The 23281-nt window shown below is 45.6% G+C and overlaps 1 protein-coding gene across 1 annotated transcript in view; it reads left to right on the top strand.

Moving 5' to 3' along the window:
• The window catches only part of LCMT1 (leucine carboxyl methyltransferase 1), a 42455-nt gene that overhangs the window by 5495 nt on the left and 13679 nt on the right, over nucleotides 1-23281 (top strand). Inside the window, exons 2-6 of the mRNA XM_004692054.2 lie at nucleotides 9485-9576; nucleotides 10720-10841; nucleotides 14479-14555; nucleotides 15941-16002; nucleotides 22740-22842. Coding sequence (XP_004692111.1) covers nucleotides 9485-9576; nucleotides 10720-10841; nucleotides 14479-14555; nucleotides 15941-16002; nucleotides 22740-22842 — 456 coding nt within the window. The remainder of the gene's footprint in view (nucleotides 1-9484; nucleotides 9577-10719; nucleotides 10842-14478; nucleotides 14556-15940; nucleotides 16003-22739; nucleotides 22843-23281) is intronic.

Genomic DNA, 23281 nt, shown 5'->3' with positions numbered 1-23281 from the left:
GCTTCCATCTGCAAGAGGTGCTGCTGGGCCAGGGGTCGGGGCTGGCTTCCCGGGTGGGGGCGCACGGCGGGGCTGCGTGTGGGGTGGGGGGATTACACTTGTGCTCGCGCAGGCAGCGGCCAACTCCTGTGCCCCTCGTTTCATACCTGTGAAGTGCACTGGGCTTCCCTCCAGTCCTGATAACCTAACTTCTGCCGAGTGCCAGGTGGGCACAGGCCTGGAGTAACTGCGCCTGGGTTATGGTGCTGAGCCAGGCAGTTGCGTCCTGGCCGCTTTGGAGCAAAATCTTCCTGGAAAGAGACGTGAAGCAAATAGTACAGTCTGGGTGGATTTTGAGAAGGGCAGGTGCTTTCATTTTCATAGGTATACTGCATTGGAGTTTGCCATGCTCCCTATTGGGCACCGAACCTGACCTGTGAGGTGAGGGGAATGGCCTGCCCAGGGCCACAAAGTAGCAATGTGCAGAGCCAGTGTTGCCCTGAATTCTGCCTGAATACTATGAACCTGCACTTTTAGGGGAATGGGTATGTATGTGTGTGTGTGTGTGTGTGTGCACTCCCGGAGCGGGTTGGGGATGGGTAGCCAAGGTATGTGACACACCTTAAAGCATGAGATTTGAGTGTGCGTGTGTTTGTTCATTCATTCATTATTCTTCAGCGGAAATTCTTGGGAACTGAGAGTCAGGCCCTTCCTTTGGACTGCTGGTTGGTAGGGACTCTGTAGTTTGAATCACACAATGAAGGATATTAACAGGGTGTCTGACATAGTAGAACTCCCAGCTTAGGAAGCAAATAATTACCCATAAGGTATGTAATTACAATTCTTTGTTGGCCACTGAGAAGTAGTTTGTAATTTAGGCACAGATGTTTGTGCTGAGCACAAAAGACATTTAAAAAAGATGGGTGGAGTGCTAGGAGAGTGATCAGGCAGAGATGGGGGGCTAGAGGAACAGAAAGAATACCCTCAAAGCTGGGTCCACGTTGCGATTGTGGGGTGGGGCAAACAAAAGGTTTGCGTTAAGGCTTACACTTTTCGTAGGTTCTTGGAGCCACTCTCATGACTCAGACCATGGAGTCTAGGTTCAGATTCCCGCGTACTTATTCTAGCGCTACTATTAATAGCCGTGTGAAGAGTGATGATAGTGAGGCCCATTTCACAGGTTGTTGTAAAGAGCCAGTGATTTTTGTACGAGTCGCGCACTTAAGGCTATGCCAGGCATGCAGTATGTGTTAGAGATTGATTGCACAAATAGATGAATATGAAAATATTAAAGGTTTGGAATAGTCCCTGGTGAATTTTTTTGGGCTATACCCAACTTAATTTCTTCTCCAGCATTCAGTTCTTACTGACCACATTGATAGCACTGTTGAATTAGACATAATTCTCCTGTGGAGAATCAAGAGGGAATCACATCAGTACAGAAATTTTTTTGAGCTTCAATTATATATTTATGGCATGTCCATGTCTAGTGTAGTATAGATTTACTCATAATTGGCATTGGTAGGGTTACCTGATTGGACCAAAGGGGACATGTCGATTATGTTTGCAGTGTATAAAATCCTGTAGATCTTGAAAGTTCTGAGTGTAACGAGCTCTAACAAAGTGGGTAGGTTGCATTGAAATCTGTTAGTTATACCTTGGATGGACCAATATAGAATGATAGCATTTTTTTTAAGCCAGAAAAGCTTTTTCCAAAATTTAATTTTTAGAACCCAGTCCAATATGATATTTCATGAAACAGGCATGCAGTTGTTAAATCAGTTTAGGGAATGGTACTTGTTCACAATTCACATGATCATATTCAAGGTTGAAGAAATTCAGTGGTGACAACCAAGTATATCTTTGTTGAGCCCAGTGTTTATGAAATGTGCCTGAATGTGGAATCCCTCTTTTTTTTGGGGAGGGGGAGGCATAGTATCTGTTCACTTTTTTGCATAACCTCTTTAAAACACATTGCTCCAGATTACTGCATTCAGATTACTGCATTCAGTAATTTTACAGTAAAATTTTTCTGTAAAAATGAGGGCACAGAGATAAATTGATTTGCTGAAGCAAACAGCATTTTAATCACCAGGAGAAACTTACAACTAGTTAAGCTGCACAGCATTTTTCACTTTACAGTCGTCTGCCATTATTTCTTCCTATTGAAACTTCACTTTGAACCATTGGTGATCGTAGGCAAAAGCATCTAGAATTGCCTTGGTTTGTGCAACCAGCCCTTGTAAAATAGACTACACACACCAGTTTTCCCTGTCTCAAGTTGACTTATGTAATCAAGTAACTCAGCATTTGATGTCAATTAAATTGTTTGGGAAGGTAAGTTAATAACCTGTTAATGACCTAGCTATGAAAATACTACGTCAGAGTCCTTTTAAGGTTCAGAAGAGTTTTTAATACCTACAAAGTTTTCCTTGAAAACAAGAGTAAATGACAGAAATCTTGGTCATGTTAACTGCTGTTTAGTAGAGAACCCAAGTACTATCGTGTTACGGGAAGGAAATCAAATATTTTTCACTAGCCATGAAGGCTAGACTTTTTTTTTTAAAAGATTTATTTATTTGTTCATACAGAACTGGGATACAGGCCAGGGGTACAGGGGCAGTGAGAGGATTCACCAGAGACAGAGTGGGGAGCAGGAACAGGCTGGCTGATGAAGTACACTGCTGAGGGGAGCAGCGGGCGGGTCAGGAGAGGTCTGCTGTGCCATGTGGGTCAGCTCCATGGTGGGTGGGGATTGAATTCATGCAGAAGAGCCTTTAGCTTCTTAGTGCTGTGCTTTAACCCGGGGCGCCACCAGGTGGCTAGACTTTTTAATGTTACTTGGTAATACTGGTTTATTTAATATTTATTGCTAATACTTTTTGCAAATTTACTTTAAAAAACTGCATTAGCTATAAAATGGTTTCCACAAAGTACAGAGAGTTACTGTGGAGAGCATGCCTTTCCTCAACTCTGTTGGATAGACTTTATAATTTCAGCTCTTCTCTGCCTTCCGAGGCCTCCTGTAGACAACAGTATAGCAGAAGTTTGGGTTTGGAACTCCATATCAGCAGAGCCTGGGATTTTTTAGATACCTCTCTTGTAGACCCGTGCATCAGAATTTTCTGGGATAGGTCCTGGGTATAAAGACCAGGCTTTTTACCATCTATCTGCATGTACCAGATTTATTTATTTTTTTAGGTTATGTTTTAAGATATTTGCAGGACTCAGTATCTTTCAAACAACTGGAGTATTGTGATTTGCATATTCACCTTAAATCTTGTTAAAAAGTGATGTTCCTAAGTAGGAGTTCATGTGTAAATCATTGGCAAATGACTCTTGCAGCCTCAGTCTCATCTTTAGAGTGAAGATTAATCATGGTAAGCAGCTTTTGCATGTAAAGAGTAAATGAGTACAGGATCTGGCATACGATAAAGCCTTCAAGAAATTATTCCTCCTGGTTTCCATTCCCCTGGGTCTGAGTGGGTAGCAGCAGACTGGGGATTGCCTGTTGCAGTTGTGGCCCTGCCTCCGGGAGTTACAGCTGTCAGGTGCCTAAAGTAACTTTTACAAAGCCCCTTCGCTTCCTGGGCTCCACCATGGGACTCTGAAGTTGTTTCTTCTGCTGGTTGGCTCCCTCCTAAGCACAGAGCCTGCTTGGGCTCAGTGAGATGTGGCATGCTCCCTGCAGGGCCTGGCACACAGCAGGTCTTCAAAGTTGGTAGTGATTGTCTTCATCACCACCCCCCTTGTCATCAGCCTCATCGTCACGGCGGACTCCACCAGCCCTCCTTTCCTGCAGGCAGAACTGTTTGGGTTGGTTGTAGAGTAGGTTTATACCTCGCCCACTGGATCCAGGTGCTACCTGTTCCTTTCATCTTTTTAGTGTTGACCGTGATTGCTAACTCCCTACTGCCCATTTTCTCTCCTCATCTGCTCCATCATGTTGTGCTCCGAAGTCAGTTCTCTACTCACATGTTTTTCACAGCCCCCATCCTTCCACACTCCCACTGTTTCTCTAAATCACCAGTCTGTAGTCACCAGCTGCCTCCGTTTCCTTGGTCGCTCCTTAGTCTTTCCCTCCTCTTGGCTTTGGCCCTGGCACTTCCTTAGGGAGAGCCTTCTCTGGCATCCCGTTCACGTGGGACCTCTGTTGTCTCACACCTGGTATATCTCAGGATGAAGAGGTTTGAGATTTGTGTCTTCCTGTTTGCCCCCCGCGCACCCCTCCCCCCCATGTCCTTGCGAGTCACGGGCCAGCTGGAGCATCTCTGTGCTACCGTTTCCCCCGCTCCTGGCCATTCCCTTTACTCAAGGAGGCTGGGCTGCTGGCCACCGCTTCTCCACCCCCTTCATGCCGTCATCCTAGTTGGCTTCACTGTGTATGTGCGCACGCATGCGCGCGGGACCCAGTGCCCACAGGGCATGATCACCTGAGCACCTCTGGGGCGCCACCTTCCCGCATGACTCCCTGGGCTGTGCCTCACCTCCAGGCCCCTCCCTCCCTCCCTTCCTCCCTCCTGGTGAGTCTCCCCCAGACTGAACCTAGAGGTCACAGCCTGTCATTCAGCAGTTTTCCTGACTGTCTTTGTCTCCCTTCCTCTGACCCTAGTGAGCCCCAGCCCTGCCTGAACTGAACATTCACTTTTGCCCAGAATACATTGGCAGGGAGCTTGGGACTGCTGTCAGTTCAGGTCAAGGAATCTCACCTGTGCACTAAGCAGACTCATGTGCTTCTCTCACCGTTCATTCCGCTCTGTAGAATGCTCACATCAGACGTTTTCACTTTCCTCTAACTCCTGATTGCCTCTGCCCTGTCATTCTCAAGATAACGTGAGCGATGTGACGGGTATGGCTGCCGTAGACTGTTTCCCACTGGAGCACCCTCACGTTCTCCCAAGAACATTAAGTGTCCTGTCCTAATGTTGCACTTGTCTGTGCTCTCTTGGAAGGTCCACCGAGCACACCTGTAATTCAGCAAGCTGGATTTAATTGCTTGTTGCAAGGAGGCCCTAGCTGCACGGGAACTCTGGGGGCTTTCAGTAGGAGGGTGTTACAGGGTTTGGGTTTGGCTGGGTAATTCGGAGGTTTCAAGGCAAGGAAGCAGGAATTTGCTGTGAATTGGGTGCTGACAGGCAGGCAGGTAGAGTAATCAATCTTTTCTAGAAAGAGGTGTGAGTAGAGCGAGCCTCCAGCTGTTCTTTGTCAGGAATCCTCCATCTTCCGTAGCAGCCCAGAGAGGGATGCCATGTTGTGGGTGGCGTGGCGGCCTTGTGTGTGTTTATACCAGAGTTTTGCAGCGGTCTTGTTTTGTCTCACTTCATCATCACCGCAGTGTGACCTTGTCCGGTGTTCTTGAGATTGTCTGACAGGAGACAAGGTGGCCTTGCTGTGAGTACCAGGCCAGCTCCCAAGCACTGTGAAACCTGGCTCAGAGTCCCCGGCCGGCTCTCATATGTCGGCGCTGCTTTGCTTTCTTTCACAGGGGAGGATCTGAGTCTTGAAAAGATAAGTAGGTGTTTCTTTATCTTAAATAGCTCTAGCTACAGAGCATAGAGAGCATAGAGATGGAAGCATAGCATGTTCTTAGAGGAACTTTGACATGGAGCATGGGGGGTGAGCTGGGGAAGGGTAGGTAGGTGTAGCAAGAGAAGATTCTGGAGAGGAGGAAAGAGAAGGAATTGCAAAGGGTCCTGAGGCCTGTGGAAGGTCCCCAGGGACTCTAAGTGGAGAAGTGGCACGATCTGGGTTAGTGCTCAGGAGAATTCCTGGCGGTGGGGTGGGAGGTGGCGCGTGTGGAAGGTGTGAGGGAATGAAGAGGAAGCCTGTCCCCTTTTCCCTCCACACTGACACGGCCCTAGCTCAGGCCTCCGGACTCACTGGTCGGTGCATCACACCCTTGTTGGTCTGCTTCTGGTCTAGCCGCTCTGACAGCAGGTTTCAGGCTGTGGCCAGGGCGACGTTTTTCAGAATTACCAACCTTAATCTGTTACCTTGCTACTTCAAACCTTTGATTCCCCATCAGCTACAAGATGAAGTTCTACATGGGGGCGACACCCTTCGCCTTTTAGGAGCTGATCATACCGCTCTGGACACCCACTGCCATCTGGAAGTCTCCCTCTGGATACCTCAGAATGATCTCGAATTCGTTGTTTCCAAGGCAGTGGTCCAGATCACCATTATCACTTGATCCTCTCTCCTGCTTGCCTAATCCCTGGGTGCCACTGTTAGTTCAATTCTTACTTGAAAAGGTAGGGTTCATCTTGGAACTGCTCTTTCACTCATCCCCTTCCCATGTGACTGCTCTTCCTGTTGGGAAGACAGCTTTGTGCTGGGGAGGTGCATAAGACTGTGTTCCTGTGCTTCTCTGATAGCAGGTGAGTCGTTCTCCGCAGATCTTCTGGGCATTGTGGTATTGGAATTGTCGCTACCTTTGCAAGTAGAAGTGGCCCTTATGCAGCTGGACAGCCATAGTGCCCTGTGCTTTATTCCACACACCAGTTAAGAAGCGCAAATCCTGATTGCTATTTGACAAGTCATGTGTGAATAGCTAATGATGAGATCAGAAAAGAACCGGTGTGTGTGTGTGTGTGTGTGTGTGTGTGTGTAAAGTAAACCACAGAAGTGCTGAAAGTGAAGGTGTAATGACTTGCTTGCATCCACTCTTCCTTTTTATTTGTGTACCAAAGATCAATACAAAGACATTCTGTTTAAAGTAGCCCACACAAGGTCCTTTCTGGTGGCGCAGCAGGTTAAAGCACAGCACTAAGAAGCTAAAGCCACTTCAGCATGAGTTCGATCCCGCCTGCCCCGGAGGAGATCCACATGGCGCAGCAGACTGCTCCTGACCCGCCTGCTGCTCCCCTCAGCAGTGTACTTCGTCGATCTGCCTGTTCTGCTCCCCACTCTATCTCTGGTGAATCCTTTCACCGCCCCTGCACTTCTGGCCTGTACCCCAGTCCTGTAATGCATAAATAAATAAATCTTTAAAAAAAAAATAAAGTGCCCCACACAAACTTTTTGGGTAGTTTTAATGTTAAAATTCTAAGCAATAAGAAAAACATTAAGTAAACTCACTGGCAGTGTGTTGTCTTTCTTTTTTCAGTCTTACAATTAATGGTATTTTACAGAACATTTTAAAACATAGGTAAATAAAGTACATGTATCTTTGGTTGTACTACTTCCAGCTCTAGTTTATATTTAAATGATCATGTAGTTACATTCAATTTGTTCATCTGGTCTCCACTTGATGGCCGATGTGGACACTGTTCTCTTCCGAGACTCCAGCAGCACTGAGCAGCACTTTCTGCCTTACTTTTCTTAACAGTGTTTAGATCTTTTTCTCTCATCACTGATAGGCAAAGCAGTGGAATCTTGCTTTGTCAGAGGCATGAAACCCCTTGGGATCATCAAGATTGTAGACAAAGAGATGCACGTTAGATACGTTTCAAGGAGGTCGTGGAAACAAGTGACCAGCTGTTGGTGCCGTGTTCTTTGCATCTCCCCAGCTCTCCAGGCTGCTTTTCGCGGACTGTGGCCAGTGTGTTGCCCAGTCCTGTGGAGTTGAGCACCCTTGGGTTATCTTGTCTTCTTCCTGTTCTCCAGCCCTTCCCTCTGCTGTCTGCTCAAATACTCCCAGAGTATTTTTAGCTTCTGTACCTGCTGTCCAGAATGCTTTGCACCCCTGGCTTTCTCCATTCCCTGTTCATCTTCATCTTTCAGTTATCTTTATCTTGGTCCCTTCCCTGTCTTTTCACCACTCTAAGTTCCTGGCACTTGGCAGAGTGTTAATAAATTTTGCTTGAGTGAATCAATGGTGTTAAATCAACTGAAAATACAGAGTTGAGAGGAACAAACCTGCCCTTGTCCTCCAAGAGGGCAGTGATTCGTCTCTCACAGGGTGCTCAGAGGTAGTCGACTTCGCAGCTTTTTAACAGGTGCTTAGCGGTGGAGGGAGGGCCACCTTTGTGGGAGTCATCAGGCGGAGGCATGATCCTGTTGAACGGATTCTTGGACTGGATGCTGGGATTGACTCCATGGTTTCTAAGACCCTTCCCACGCCCAGGGCTTGATGAGTGTGCACACACAGTGTGAACATTATCACAGAGCCCTGCTATCTCCCCTCCTGCTTCCCCTGCAGGGATGGCTCTCACCACTAGATGGCACTGTCTCTTCCCCTAGTTGCTGTCTATAGTGAGGCTAGAAAAAGCTTCACTGAAGTCTTAACCCTTCCTATGTGTAATACATGCAATATTCTAGATTTTACTCGGTTCGGCTTCACTTTAAAAAAATGCATATTTGTAAACTAAACTGATTTTGTATCACTGGGTCACTGTTTGGAAAGTGCTATTTTAGATAGCTGAGCAAATTACTGTTGTACACTGTCTGTTGTTGTGCTTGGACAGTCTAGACTTACAGCAAATCATGCCAGTGAGGACTTTGTTTCTGTTGAGTCTCTGAGTAGCTGACCAGATGAGCTTTTGTGAGGGCCTGTAGTTGTGCAAATATGAATGTGAGAGGCTGGGAGGATGAGTTTGTGCAGAATTCAGTCCCTTTGTAGTCAGGACAGCAGTGGGCCTCCTCTGTAATTCCAGAGAAAAGATCCAGTATCTGCTTCTGGGAACTCAGAGCCGACTTGGGAGAGGTCATCAAACACACACCCCTAGTTTTACTCTCACCTGTCAAGAAGGTGAAATTAACATTTACTCAGGTTATCTGTCAGTATGCTTCTGGCTGCAAGTAACAGGAACCTGGCGCAATTTGGTTTAAATGGTCAAGACTTCATCTCACTGACGAGATGACGTTCACCTGAGCAGGAGAGCTACTGTCAGTCCGTGGTGGCACAACTTCACTTTGGGGGTCCTGGTTCCTTTCTCAGTTGTCCTAAGACCACTCTTGGTTGCCAGAAGGATTCCAGCGGTAACTCAGCTGTGGCTCTCAGGCATGGACACTGGAACTTTAACTCCTCGTGGTATCAGCCAGGGTAGTATTTTCCAAGTTGTAGCAGTTTTGTTTGTTTGCTTCTGGTTTCCCCACTGTGACCACACTGAGGGACGTAAAATGACTAGCTGTCAATACAGAGTTGGAGAAATACTTCGCGAAGTGGTTTAGTGATGTTTACCAAAGATTTCCCAGTCTCCCTCCAGACATGGACCTGTCGTTTGAGCAGAGTAATCTGACCAGTTCTGACCAGGGAGTTTGCGGAGTTTGTAAGTGGTTATAGATCTTCTGTGTGAAGTATGGGTGAGGTTATTTGCTGTTTAGCATTCTGGGAAAGGAATTAGTGATAAAGGAAAAAAAGGTGAGAAATGGCCGCTGTGGGAAGGTAAAGGGCGCTGAACCATGAATGGGAGGATGGTTGGAGGCGCATGTTAAATTTGTGTGGAAGCACAAAGTGTCCAGAGGTGTTTTCCCCTGAATGACCTGGTTCCTGAAGATCTGACCATGGACACTTGGCCTGAACCTACTAGTCTCTACTCACTTGCCTCCTTTTCATCCCTTTCAGGTTTGCAGTAAGCATCGGCTACTGGCATGACCCTTACATCCAGCATTTTGTGAGACTGAGTAAAGAGAGGAAGGCCCCCGAAATTAACAGAGGCAAGTGACCATCTTGCACCCCAGCATCACTTCATCTGGGAGACCCGAGGCTGTAGGGATTGCTTCCGAGCCCAGTGCGCGCTTTCTCCAGTAGTGCTCGGAATGCGATTTCCCGACATCCTCACCAACAGCGTTACAGTTCAGTTTTTGTTCATCTGATCCATAAGAAAGAGTATCTCTTGGGAATTTCACTTGCTAATCCTCTTATTTACAGATAAATTTGGTTGTTATTGTTGCATGGTTAAAAGCCACCTATGTATCTTTTTCACTATGAAAAACCTGTCTGTGAAGGGGATTCATTTTGCTGTTTTGTTACAGTGTCAGTAATACCATCAGGCTCTGTTCATAATTTCCATCAAGGAAGCCAAAAGGTTTGAGGCAGTAGCGTGACTTAGTTTATCAGCACTTGAGAAATGGAAACTGACCAGCTGACCGCCTATCTTGCACATGGCAGAGAAGTGTGGCCCTGAAGTGGGTCCTGTACATAGACTGAACAGACTGAATCATTTCCTAAACGCTACTGCCTAGTTTTAATCTTGTTGTCATAGTCCCAGTTTGAGGACCAAGATTTCAGAACACAGATTTGTCTTTCCATCCTTCCTCTGTCTCCTTTGCCCACATCAGCACCCAAGAGCTTCACCAGCTGGTTAGGCGACCACTTTAGCATTTGCCTCCACCCCCTGCCCCACTCTGACCCCTCCAGAGTGGGGATGGAAGGCACATTCACCTCTCCAACTTCTTGACCTAAAAATACTGTTTTCTATGGTTCCCTCAGTTTTGTCTTCCCCAGAATCTACATAGCTTTCACTATAGTCATAAAGACCCAGGGGTCATTTCCAAGAGGAACATTTAGATTAGATGTTTTGATGTGAAACACTTGTCTTCCATAACTAAAGTCACAGGACATTTAATTTTCGTAACATAATTTCACCATTAAGTAGATTGTACTGTTTTGGCTCATACAACTTTTAAAGAAAAAAAAAAAAAAGAAGTTAAAAACTGCTGTTTCCCTCTCGTAGCCTACGGTAAGCTGCTGATCCTGAGGAAGGGCCAGAGTGTTCTGTTTTGCTCTTCTAGGCAGTAGACTTTGCAGGAATCATTTTGTCCTCATGAATGGATAACTTGTTTCTCTTTGTCTTTTAGGATATTTTGCTCGAGTCCATGGTGTCAGTCAGCTCATCAAGGCATTTCTCCAGAAGACAGAATGTCACTGTCAAATTCTAAATCTTGGGGCTGGGATGGATACCACATTCTGGACATTAAAGGTAAGGTAAAATTTCCCCTCTTCTTTCCCCAATTGTCTAAATTTAATTTTTTGAAGATGTTCACCTGGTTCAAAAGTTAAGAGAAAGCCCTGTCAGGGAAGCAGTGCACCTCCGTCCCACCCCTTCCCTCGCCTGCCTCACGCCCCTCACTGCTTCCCCACTGCCAGCTTCATCTCCCCAGGGCCCTCACAGAGGAGCTGTGGGTGATTTCTCGTCCTACGCTGTTAAAAATAAAATCTTTGTGTAAATTTTCCTCTGTGCAGAAATACAAAGAGCTCATGCATTTACAATTTGGATGATAACTGAGGTTTATTGTTGGCATAAGATTTCAGTGACTTAGGTAAAATTTGGAGATTTTATAATAAGATGCAAAGCTTGTGGTAGCCATTCTCCTGTCTGACCCCTGTGCTGATGTTGGGGTCCGGAGCAGTATAAACACACTCTGTGGCCTTAGGAGGGTCCCGGGTGTCATCTGAATCTGGCCCCCATACATGGAGGGCAATGGGAGACTGAAGAAAGGGGGGTGTCCCCTCTCTATTTAAGGTGACAGTTTTCATCACCAAGGGAACTTCATAAACTTTTCTCCGGCAGCTATAGAATAGTTTTCTGCACTTGTGCTCTAAATCTTGAACATTTGTTTGCTGCTTTTACTGGGTTGAGTCACGTCTGTGTTGTTGAGATGGTCTCAGCAACACATTTTACTCGAGGCTGTGTCCTTGGGCAGCTTCTGCAGGGAAGCAAGCAGAATACACACTGCAAGGAAGGCGAGGGAGCGGCCTCCCCTTGCCCAGACGCAGCCCGGGCCGGGTCCTCCGGTTGCCGTGCTCACCGCATGGTGCCTGGGAAAGGAAACTCGGGTCCAGTGATGGCTGACCTGGCCAAAGCACTGGCCTTTGGCTTCTGGCATGGAATTTATCACCAAACCTTTGCCCTACAGAGATCCCATTGAGACACTTTCTTTTTTTTTTTTTTTTTTGTGGGGCTGTACAGGTGGGTTTTTGGTTTTCTGTGACCTGCGTGTGCACTTCCCCAGACTTCTGCCGAGTAGACCAGGGTAAATTCAAGTGCAGGGGTCACTCCACCTGCCTGTCATACCCTTAGCTCCCCTGATGAGAAGGTCTGGTCATCAGAGCTGCCAGCCTTTCTCACTCTGGTGACAAGTCTGTCACCTCAGCATGGCTTTCATCCTAATTCAGGAGATGATAACTTGTATTTCTGACATGTTCTCTTCTCCATGCCGATGAATTTACACAAGTGCTCTGAGGGGAGATGTGGGGGCTGTAAGAGGTTTCATCTTCCCCCAAATGGGACAGTCAGTGGCTTTGGAACATGGTAAAACACTGACTCCAGCTCAACTAACTTCAGCTTTCTTCTTCCTCTGCTCATGGCCCAGTAGTGTGTGTGTGTGTGTTTGTGTGGTGGGGGTTGATTTGCACTGGAACACAGTGATCAGGGCATGGAGACGAGAGCTGTGGCTGGCTTGTCTGGAAGGGCGAGGGGCCGCTGGAGAACCCTTCCTTTGGGTCTGATACCCTTTGACTTGATCATGTGATTGTTACTTATTCCCCTTCATGTGGGTGGTTTGTATTAAATCTGAGATTTTTTTTTTCTGAATAAGCAACACAGAGGCTTACGTGCCCATTTCAAAAAAAAAAAAATGCTCTGTTGTAGTGAGGAAGAATCACAGTGTTTATTAAGGCCTTTATGGAAGTTTTTTTGTTTGTTTGGTAACTATATTTTTCTGAAGGGTTTTTGTTTTTTAGTCTAGAGTTCCTCTTTGAAAAAAATTCAGGTTTACTTTTTTAGAGTAGGTGACATGTGGGCCACGTGGGCTGAATGAAGCCGTGTTGGGGTGCAGCCACCACCTTCCCTTGATGTTATCTGGGGGGCTTTAGTGGTGTGGCAGCCAGCAGAATTGCTCACTCAGACTGAGGACTTCTGGCCTACAAATACGACGACACTTGAGACTGCACAAAGTTTGCTGACCCTTGTTTTCAAGCTAACGGACTTCAGTAAAGCAGAGGGTGAGCCTGTGTGTCAGACTGGTGCTTCACGCACCTTCTAGCAGGGCTGGTTCTCTGGCCACAGCAGCTGGGGCTCAGCTCAAGTCATAGGGTTCCTATTGCTGCCCCTGCCGGGGCCCATCCTCTGTGGCCTCAGAAGCCTGAAACAAAGAAGATCCCATCTCAGGCAGTGGGCAAAAAATAGCAAGGGAGAGAAAGGTGGGATTGTGTGAGCAAAGAATTCAGGGCGAGAGGAACCTTTTAAGGGGCCTCAGTTGTTCTAGTGGCTGTTTCCACACCAAAGACCAGTTGCCCAAGGGGCATCTCAGTGTCAGCCGCCTGTGAAGCTGTTGGCTTTGTCCGCTGCGGCTGTGTTGGATCCCTGTGAGCCTACCCAGACCTCCGCTCAGGCCTTCCACTGCCCTCTGGTGGTCAGACCCAGCCTGGGCTGAGCTACAGGGGAGTGGAGAGTGGACTGGGGTGTCAGAGCCAGAGAGAAGCACAGCATGAGACGTCGAACAGCACTTGCCACTGTTGGTTGGGTGGATTTCCAGTTTTAGTTTCTTGAGGAAGCACCGTAGTGCTGCTTTAGTAGCTGCCCACTTTGCTCTCCCTTCGGCAGGGACGGTGCCTGCGCTCCCCGTCCTCTGCGGCACTTGCCGCTTTCCTTTTGGATATGGTGTGAGGTGATGGGGGATCGTTTTGATTTGCATTTCTCTAATAAGAGATGATGAGCATCTTTTTATGTGTCCAGAGGAGATGTGTCTATTTAGATCCTCTGCCCCGTTATTCCAATTTATTTTTTCACATCGTTTATTTTTGGACATTGTTTGATTGCCCTCCTCGGGTGTAGTCTGGGTAGTTGTCTGTCACACAGCACCTGTGACCTGTCACCATCATCCCTTGTGGTCTTCCCTCCTCTGTTTTGACCTCTCTTCCTCTCCCTCCCCTACTTGATTTCCCATATCTATGGTCAGCCTGCTATTTTTGTCTTTTTCCTGATCCTTTGTTTGCTTTCTCTACCTTCCTCATATAAACGAAACCATCCGATATGTCGTTTTCCCTTCTGACTTACTTTGCTTAACACAATTCTTCCAGCGCTATCCATGTTGCTGCAAATAGCATGAGTCTCTCCTTTTTGATTGCTGAGTAGTATTCCACTTGGATACCTAGATAGCATCTTACTGATCTTTTAATCTGTTTTGGTGCATTGTTTGCATATTTTTCTGTGCCCATTTTTAAATTTGATTGTTTGCTTGTTGGGTTCTTTATATATTTTGGATATCAACCCCTTGTCAGATGTGTGATACACAGCTTCTCCCACTCAGGGTATCTTTATTTTGAGGGAAGCTTCCCTTGCTGTGCAGAGCTTGTCAGTTTGATAGAGCCCCATGGGCTTATTGTTGCTTTTGTTCCCTTGGTTTTGGAGTCAAATCCCCAAACATACTTCTAAGGCCTGTTTCTTTGCTATTTATTTGATGGTTTCAGGTCTCAGATCCAAGTTTTTATTGTGGATTAATTTTTGTGACTGGTTTTAGATTGTGGCCTCATTTCACACAAGATACATATATTTATAGAATTAAAATATGTTTTATATACTTGGTTATGTACTTTTTATCTGTGCTTTTTCTCAGGATGCAGATCTTCTCCCAAGGAAATATTTTGAAGTCGACTTTCCAATGATAGTCACAAGAAAGCTGCATAGCATCAAGTAAGTGTGGAGATAGAATTCCAACCAGACTCAGTCGACGGCAGGCCTCAATGATAGCAGCAACCTTATTTTTGGGCACTGTGTTCCTTTGACGCTCCCCCCAACTCGCTTGCCCTGAGACCCTCATTCTAGAAATGTCCTGCAGCCTTCAAAATGAAAGAAACCCTCCCTGTGACTTCTCTGCCCATTATTTCTCTGAACAGCAAAACAAAATAAGTCCCCCCTACCCCCAATCTGAATTGTTATGTGTATTGTGTTTTCTGCTTATGTCGTGGGAATAGAAAGGTACCTGACCTGGAGTAGATGTGCAGTAAATATACCTTGAGTGCATGAATAGGAGGCTGAGAGAAATGTGGTTGTTAGACATGAGCGATGGAAGCTATGCCGAGTGTAGCTTTAAAGGAGTTTGCACATTTATAAGTGGGGCATTTGCCAATCTTTGCTGAACACCATGTTAAATGTTCTCAGTCACATTGACTTTTAGTCTTCAGGCCAGAATTCCAACTTAGTGCTAATCTTAGCCCTTCTAAAGTCGAGATCTCAAGTCTCCAAGCAGTGAGTTTGCCTAATTGACGGGAGGGCCAGAGCTGAGCTGTGGACCTTGACTCCCAGCCCAAGGCCAGGCTTCCCAGCAGCTCTCATTTAGGCTTCCTCCGTCCTTCTTAAGTATTTCTCCGAAATAGAAACTAATTATATTTCATGCAGATTTTGAGAAACAAGAAGCAGTTCAGCTTGTCCATTAGAGATTCTAATTGCACAAACTGGAAATGTTTTCAAGTTTTCTTTTTTACTTTATCCTATAAAATGTTTTTTACCCCTTCCAAACATCAAATTATATTTTACATTAAGTATGCTTTTTAGATGAGATGGAAATCCTTGGATCTCCAAAGTATCACCAAGCTTGTTAGAACCTTGAGTAGTAAAAAAAAAAGAACCTTGAGTAAAATGAGCGTGGTGTGTGTGTGTGTGTCTGAGACTGAGTTTGAGTCCCTTCGTTGCCTATTCTGGACTGAAGGAGTTACACATAAGTGGTACTGAAGTCTGAGTGAGAGTTAATTTTTAAAGTTTTCTGTGAGAAATAATAGTGATCTCAAAAATTTTGAGAAGAGGCAAGAAACTTAGAGATGGCCTGGAAACTATGTACTTGTGCAGATTCTTGCTAGCCCATCTTTACCTCCAAGTATTTCATAATCAGCTTGTGACTTGATTTCAGGTTCTGACCTGAGAACAGCGCTGAATTTTTACAAAAAATCTTTGTGCTTAAGGTCAAATGTCACAGAAAAGAAGGTTCTGGCTATGAGCAGTAGCCATTTCTGTGTAGGTGTCTGCATTTTTCGTCACTGCGCCACCTGACTTGTCTTTCTCCTTTTCCCATCTTTCCATAGATTCAAGCCTCTTCTGTCAAATCCCATTATAGAATTACATTCAGAGGACACACTTCAAATGGGCAAGTATCCGTAACCTCAGAATTTGATATCGGTTGTGTAACTATTTGTTTACTTTTCGTCCCTCTTTTTAAACATGCATCTGGGCTGTGCACGCACAGGATGTCACGCAGCCTGTGCTTCTGATCACTTACCCATCTCACAGGTACCACGAAGGAATTAAAACAAAACTGCTTTGCGTGGCTTCTGAGATGACCACGGCTCCCATACCTAAGTCTCTTTTTTAGAAAATTTAAGTTGATTGCCAACTTTCCACAAGTCTCAATTTCTGGCTTTCCTTGGGAAGCTAGTCCCTCCCTGCTGGTGGCAGCACTGAGCAGCAGCTCCCTTCCTCAGGGTCCCTGGGGCCTCACTGTTGTCTGTTCTTGACCAGCCCCACTGGTTTGTCTTCCTCCCTGACTTCTGCTGTCAGTGTTTCTGCTCCAGTTTTAATTATGACTATTTCCAGGAACGCTTCATTTCTCAGTCCTGCAAATTATGGCAACCCCCCTTTGAGAACCTTCCATTGCTTTGAGTGTGTATGACAGGGAAGTTCAAGGGATTTATAATAATTCAGGTCAGAAAACACTGAGAGAGGGTTGCCTTCTCTGGGCATTGACAGACAGCTGCGTCAGAGGTCTCAAAAGCCTCACAGGCATCACATACCCGTGATGCCTCAGTCTTCTGCCCAGGTTGAGATTCCCCAGCCCTTTTCAGCAGGAAGACTTCCCCTTTCTGCTTCCCTCATACAGATTGTAAATACAGCTCGTCAGGCTTGCCAGCTGTGGCCTACTTGCTTGGTTCATAACTGTGTCAGAATAATGGTCTGTAATGAAAATTTTGATGTTTTGCATCATTTTCGATCAGTATAGAAATGAAGTAGAAAGACCCTCTGCAATCCCAGCCCCCTTCCAAGGTCACCACTGGTCAGTGTTTTCAGCGGCTGACCCCCTCACCCCTCAGACAAGTGAATACATGCACACACAGGGAATCCAGTGCCCAGAGTGGAAAAGGTTTTATCAACTTCTATTGTATATAAATATGCATTTGAATAGTTACATGGTACAATTCAATATGCCATTCTTCAGCGAGTGAATCTGCCCTTCTGCACATATATATTTATATGTAGTTCTCGTAAACAGTAACTTTTACATACTCCTTCCAGATTGCCCTTTTCATGTCCTGGTAATTCATGACTGTCTTTTCATGTCAGAGGATATAAGTCAACCTCATTATTTTTGATGGCTTATCGTATTCTATGCTCAAAAATGCTACTTATTGACAAAAATTTTAAAATCACCTTATTTCATCAAACCTGTGAGACTGATCATAAGGATTGTCATTATTTATCAGTAAGAAAGTAAGTACTGGCAAATAAAACTCATTTTTTTTCTTTTTTATAATAGCCATTGACTATTGGATGCATCCTAATTTCAGGAAAAATTGGCTTTGTGATTTTTTTTAAACTGAAATATACACAGGTTAAAAATTGAAGTGTACAAATAGGCACAAAACAAAAAGTCAGAGTTTAAGCTCTTAAGCAAACCAGGCTGTATTACTCTCTGCGCCCCGCTGCAGCCCACCAGCACCCTCGTCTGTGACTTTCTCCCCAGCCACAGTAACTTGACCGGCCACGCAACCCCCTGCTGTCCTCTGAGCGTCCGAGCCTGCTCGCACTTTCAGACCTTTCCGCTTCTCTTCCTTCTCCCGGGACCTCTTCCCCTTAGTCTTTGCTCAGTGGGCTTCTCATCACCCACACCTCACCTAAGCTGCCACCTCTGCAGAGAGGCCCACCCTGACTGATAGCCTGCAGACTTGCCCTCCTCCCTCTTCTGTCATCCTCCTCTGTGATCCTCTGATTTTATTTCCTCATGATATGGACAGTCTGATGTTATCTTCATTATTTTGTTTAATGACTCACTGTCTCCCTTCCCTGATTGCACATGTCACGAGCAGATCCAGTTTGTCACAGTGTGTCTGCACACAGGTTGTAGATTAAGTAAATATGCACCTGAATGTTTATTGGATAAGTGTGTGTATGTGTGTGTGTGTGTAAATGTGAATGTAAATAAAACCCATCTCTGCTCCTTCATGGAATGACATGAATATAAAGTAAAAGGAATGGCAAGAGCAGTTCAGAGTGCTGTCAGACACTGCCGAGCCCGAGGAAGTGACGCAGGGAGGATGTTGTCTCTGACGAGCTCAGGAAGGAAGGAGCTGTCTGGGAGCTCTGCAGGCCAGGGTGGCTCCGGGGAGTGAAGCTGTGGCGGGGGCCGCGTTCTGCAGGGGCTTCGAAGCCACATGCATCACTGTTCACATGTCATCTTCCCTGCTGGCTTTGATAGCAAGGAGGGCAGAGTGGCCTTCCTGCTTAGCAGCTTATTCCCAGAAGTTGGCTCAGAACCAGGACAGTAGTGCCCAGTAAGTTGGGAAGGTGAACAGATGGACAAATGAATCTTCTGTGTGGTCCAGACAGTCACCTGAAACTGCCTCCATTTTACACCTTTTTTTTTTTTTTTTAAAATAATAATGTGCTAGGAAAGCCCATGGGATTGATGGGGTTCACATCAGCACTTAGAAGGTGAGGATAGGAAAACACAAGATGGGCTCATTGTGTGTGTTTAACTGCTGTGTTACGTGTGAAAATCTCCCACTTCTTACGCCTTTCCTAGGCATGAGCTTCGTGAGGCAGGTAAGTAAAGCCCGTATGAGCTTTTCCTCTGTAACAAACCACTGAAAGGACGTGCTTTCAGCCAACACCATCTCCTTGGTTCACAGTTCTCTAGCTTGGAAGATAGGGTTGTCTTGATCTGGGTGGGCCTCTCAGCTAGGCTCGGTTCAAGCACCTGCCTGGATTGCATCAGCAGCAGTTGCCCCCACCCGAGCCTTTGAGCTAGGCCAGGCCCCCTTTCCTGTGTCATGGTGCCTTAAGTGTCTTAGGAATTTTTTCCACAGTTCCCCTAGGCCAACACACCAACAGTTCTTTTTGGTAATGAACTCGATTCCAACACATTATTATTTATCTTCTAACAACTTACTAGTCATTGGGGGCAAAAAACCCTACACATAAAATTGAAAGAACAAGTGCTCTGAGACAACCAGTTACTTCTAGTGGGATTGTGCCCCACTGGGCACTTCACGAGCTCACCTTGGAACCAGTAACACACTACCTGTCTGACAGTCATGTTCAAGCGGCCACATGTGAGGTAACAGCTCTGCAGAGCCGTGTTGCTGTCAAAAGGAATACAGAAGATTCAGCTGTTCATGGACTGAACAGAGTGGCGCCTGCCTCTGTCTGATTCATGTGGAGTAGCTCTGTATTTCCCGCACATATTTAAAGTATCATCCTGTGCCCTGTGAGTTGCTTTGCCACTCTCGTGCGCTGTGGCACATCGTTTGGGAACCGTGGCGACTGGCACTTTAACATTGCCATAGTCACACAGAGTTGGCATTCGCCACATTGTTGCTTAAAAGAAAGGAACTCTGAGTGGTTGTGTGACTTGCCCAAAGTCACATGACCAGGCTGGCTGAGTAGGACTGTGACATCAGAACCGTTTGCAGCCCAAACCCACATGGCTGCAGAGTCACGCTGCAGTTTTCATCTTGGAAATGAGGTTCCAGAGAAGTGCCATAGTCAGTTTAAGTTTTCCCTACCAGAGAAGAATTCGGACTGTTGAAGGCTTTAAAATTATTTAATATTGACTAATGGTCACTGAGCTTTGTGGGGTAACTGTTGCTGGGTTTCTCAGCCTCAGCACTATTGACATTTGTGCTGAATGATTCTCTGTCAGGACGGGCCTCCTTGTAAGGCTCCTGATTAAGGTGTTGAGCAGCACCTCCAGCTCTGCCCTCTAGGTGCCAGAAGCACCTTCCCATGGTGACTCAGACATGCCCAGGGTCCTCTGGGGAGATGGAGAACCACTGCTTTAATGCATTAATGCCCGAACATGGGTAGGCTTTTCACAACCTGTTTCTACATTCTGACCAAGCATAAGTTTTGATTTTTTAAACATTATGAAGGTGTTAGGTTTTTGGAATTTCTCCTTTTTCTTAAACTCTCTTAGAAATCTATCCTCTAAAGAAGAGTGCTCACAGAAAGAGAGCAATAGTAGTAGAGGTTGTAAGTCAATGTTAATTATTTTTCCAGAATTCGATCAGTGGTCTGTTCTTTGGAAAGGTCTTGTGTGAGTCTTACACTAATGCTTCCATCCCCATTCCCTCCCTTTCCTTCAAGTAAAATATAGGAAAAAGTGGGGAGGGAGGCTTTTGATCTTGTTTTGGTGAGTAAGTTATTTTTCTCACCAGCTCTCAAAAGTAGATCACGTCTACCAGAGTTTACCCCTTTTCCCATGGTCACTTGCCCAGTGGATTTTATAAAAATGGTAATTTTTATATAATGTCTTTGAAATGTGCCTTGAATCTCTGTCCCCTACCAAATATACCTGTTCCCCACAAAATGAGACCCAACAACCAACTGGTCAGCCGGGTCTGCTCTGTCTACATAGCCAGCACAGCCGTGATGTCAGTCGCTCAGTCATCAGGATGGGGTGTGTACTGTTGGGGCTCTCAGATTCTGTGAGAAACGGGCCTCAGATTGCCTTGTCTGGTGCTGCCCGTGCATCACCCCAGGACTGGAGGGAGCGCCTCATCACCAGTTCAGCTTGCTCTACCTCATGCTCAGTTTTTAAAAGAAATTGTGACCATGTGTGTGATTTTTGTGTGATTTTTGCTTTAACTGATGTCAGATTCTGGTCTCCCCTGAACTGCACAGTCTGAGAAAATTGCTTTAAAATTCTGGTTGCGGGGTGGGGTGGAGGATTTGAATTGGAGAAACTAAATGTGCTTGGTAACATATTATTTGTGAGAAGGTACCCAGGCACTTGGGACTCCTCAACCTATTTCATCAGAGGGCTGACCCTCTGATGTGCTGTATATCCTCCTGCTTTGCGATTGTGGCACCCCTAGGCTGAATTCAGGGTTTCCCACTTCCCCTTTAGTGCTTCCTGATACTTAGCAATTGCCTACAAGGTGTTTCTCTTAGCCTTTGGTGAGTGGCCAGAGTATTTGAACCAGCCGATGTGCTGGGTGCACACATGCTCTAGTGCAGCTTTCTCGGCCTTTTTGGTTGCTGTGGTTCTCACGAGACCCTGATTTATTCGTAATGATACAGGATGGCTGTTGAAGTTTCTAGCACTTTCTTTGGTTTGTGCCCACAAGGAAGCTGAGCTAAACAACCAAGTGATTTTCTCTTTGCTGTTTTCCATTTTGTTAAACTTTGCACTGAACATTTTCAGGCAGACACAGAAATACTGTGACTGGTCCACCATCATCCACTTGCCCATTACTTACTGAAACCATTACCAGTCTCACTATGTCTGCCCCAGTGGTTCTGAAAGGTGGCCCCCGACTGGCAGCTTTAATGCAACACCTGGAAATTTGTTAGAAGTGCGTATTTTGGACCTTCCCTGGTGGCACAACAGGTTAAAGCACAGTAGAATGAAGCTAGCCACAGCAACTTCATGAGTTAGATCCCTGGCCAGGGAGCTGACTCATAACACAGCAGACCTCTCCTGACCGGCCTCTGCTCCCCTCAGCAGTGTACTTCCTCGATGTGCCGGTTCTGCACCCTACTCTGTCTCTGGTGAATCCTCTCTCTGGCCTGTACCCCACTTCTGTATGCATAAATAAATCTTTAAAAGAAACAACAAAAAAATGTTTATTTCTACTTTTGAAAGATCTGCTGAGCCAGAAACTCTGGGCCTGGAATCGGTGTTTTAACATGTCCTCCTGGTACCTGCCAAAGCTTAAGGCCTGCTGTATGCACATTGTGCCCAGACTCTACTGGGGCATTTGAGAGAGTAAATTCAAGTTAGTATTTTCTTTTTTTCAAAACAAGTCCCTTTATCTCTCTAAGCCTCAGTCATCACTAAGTTCCTCTAGATACCACATTCACAAATTAACTTCCCTATGATGTTTGCCAAGAAAAGCCAGAAAAAATACCAGGGGCTTCAAGTAAAATTAAAAATCCATAGCCTGGGTCCTTTGTAGATGACTTTCTGGCAAGGGATGTGGACTCTTTTCATGGGAGTCGGTGGAGGTAAGTCAAACTACTTTCTTTTGAATTACAGTTTGGCACGGTATTTTGAGAGCAGCCTGCCAGCTGGTCCCAGTATTTAAATAGGCTCATGTTCCGTCTCCTGATTCCACTCATGGTGACCTAAAGAAGGTCTTGCACATGCGCTTTGTGATGTACATACAGGGCTGCTCATTGCAGCGCCTATATGGAGACAACTTGGGTCCACCTGATACTGGGAAACTGGTCAGCTAAGCTCTTTTATCCACTCAGTGCACTGCTATGAAGTCGTGACTGAGAATGATGTCCTTGATGTGTGGAGTAGGAAAAGCCATTTCAAAAGTTTTGGCGGCCCCATTTTCTTATTTTTCTATGGTGTGTGTGTATGTGTGTCTGTGGGAGGGGGGTGGGAGGGGAGGAGAGAATATGAATGCATTCAGCTGTATATGAATTTAAACACAGAAAAGACTGGAATGTTACACAACACCACCAAGAGTTATCTTTGGAAGGTGTGATTTGTTTGTTTTTTTTTTAACTGTCTTATCTGATTTTTTTTTTTATAGTGAGCATGTGTTTTTATAATGGAGTAAAGCAAATTTACTTTGCTTTTTTAAAAATAGACATTTCCATTGCCATCTCTTTCTGGTTAATTTTTATTGAAATGTTAATCTCCTCTTGCACTTGCAGATGGGCACACATTGGATTCAAAGAGATATGCCATTATTGGAGCAGATCTTCGAGATATACCAGAACTGGAGGAGAAACTAAAGAAATGTAACATGAGTACACAGTGAGATTTGCTTTTACCTCTTACACATTTGTGACTTCATGCTAATGAGATAAAGCCCGTTGAAAGTGCAGCAATATACCCATTACTTTATTTTGTAGGTTTTATCATTCATTACTTTTTGGGGTAGTTCTGAATTAAAAAAAAAATAATATTTATGCTTACAGAACTGGGGTACAGGCTAGGGGGGCAGGGGGTGAGAGGATTCACCAGAGACAAAGGGGGACGAAGAATAGGCAGATGAAATACACTGCTGAGGAATAGCAGTGGGAAAATACACTGGGGAATAGCACATGGGTCAGGAGAGGTCTGCTGCACCATGTGGGTCAGCATCCTGGCCGGGGATCGAACTCGTACTGCAGTGGCTGCCAGTAGCTTCATGATGTGCTTTAATCCCTTGCATCATCAGGAAGGGCCCAGTTCTGAAATTTTTTTTTTTTTT

This window comes from Condylura cristata, unplaced genomic scaffold (genome assembly GCF_000260355.1).
Source record: "Condylura cristata isolate star-nosed mole 26May11 unplaced genomic scaffold, ConCri1.0 scaffold00032, whole genome shotgun sequence".
Lineage (NCBI taxonomy): Eukaryota > Metazoa > Chordata > Mammalia > Eulipotyphla > Talpidae > Condylura > Condylura cristata.
This window is presented reverse-complemented; position numbering and strand designations above follow the sequence as displayed.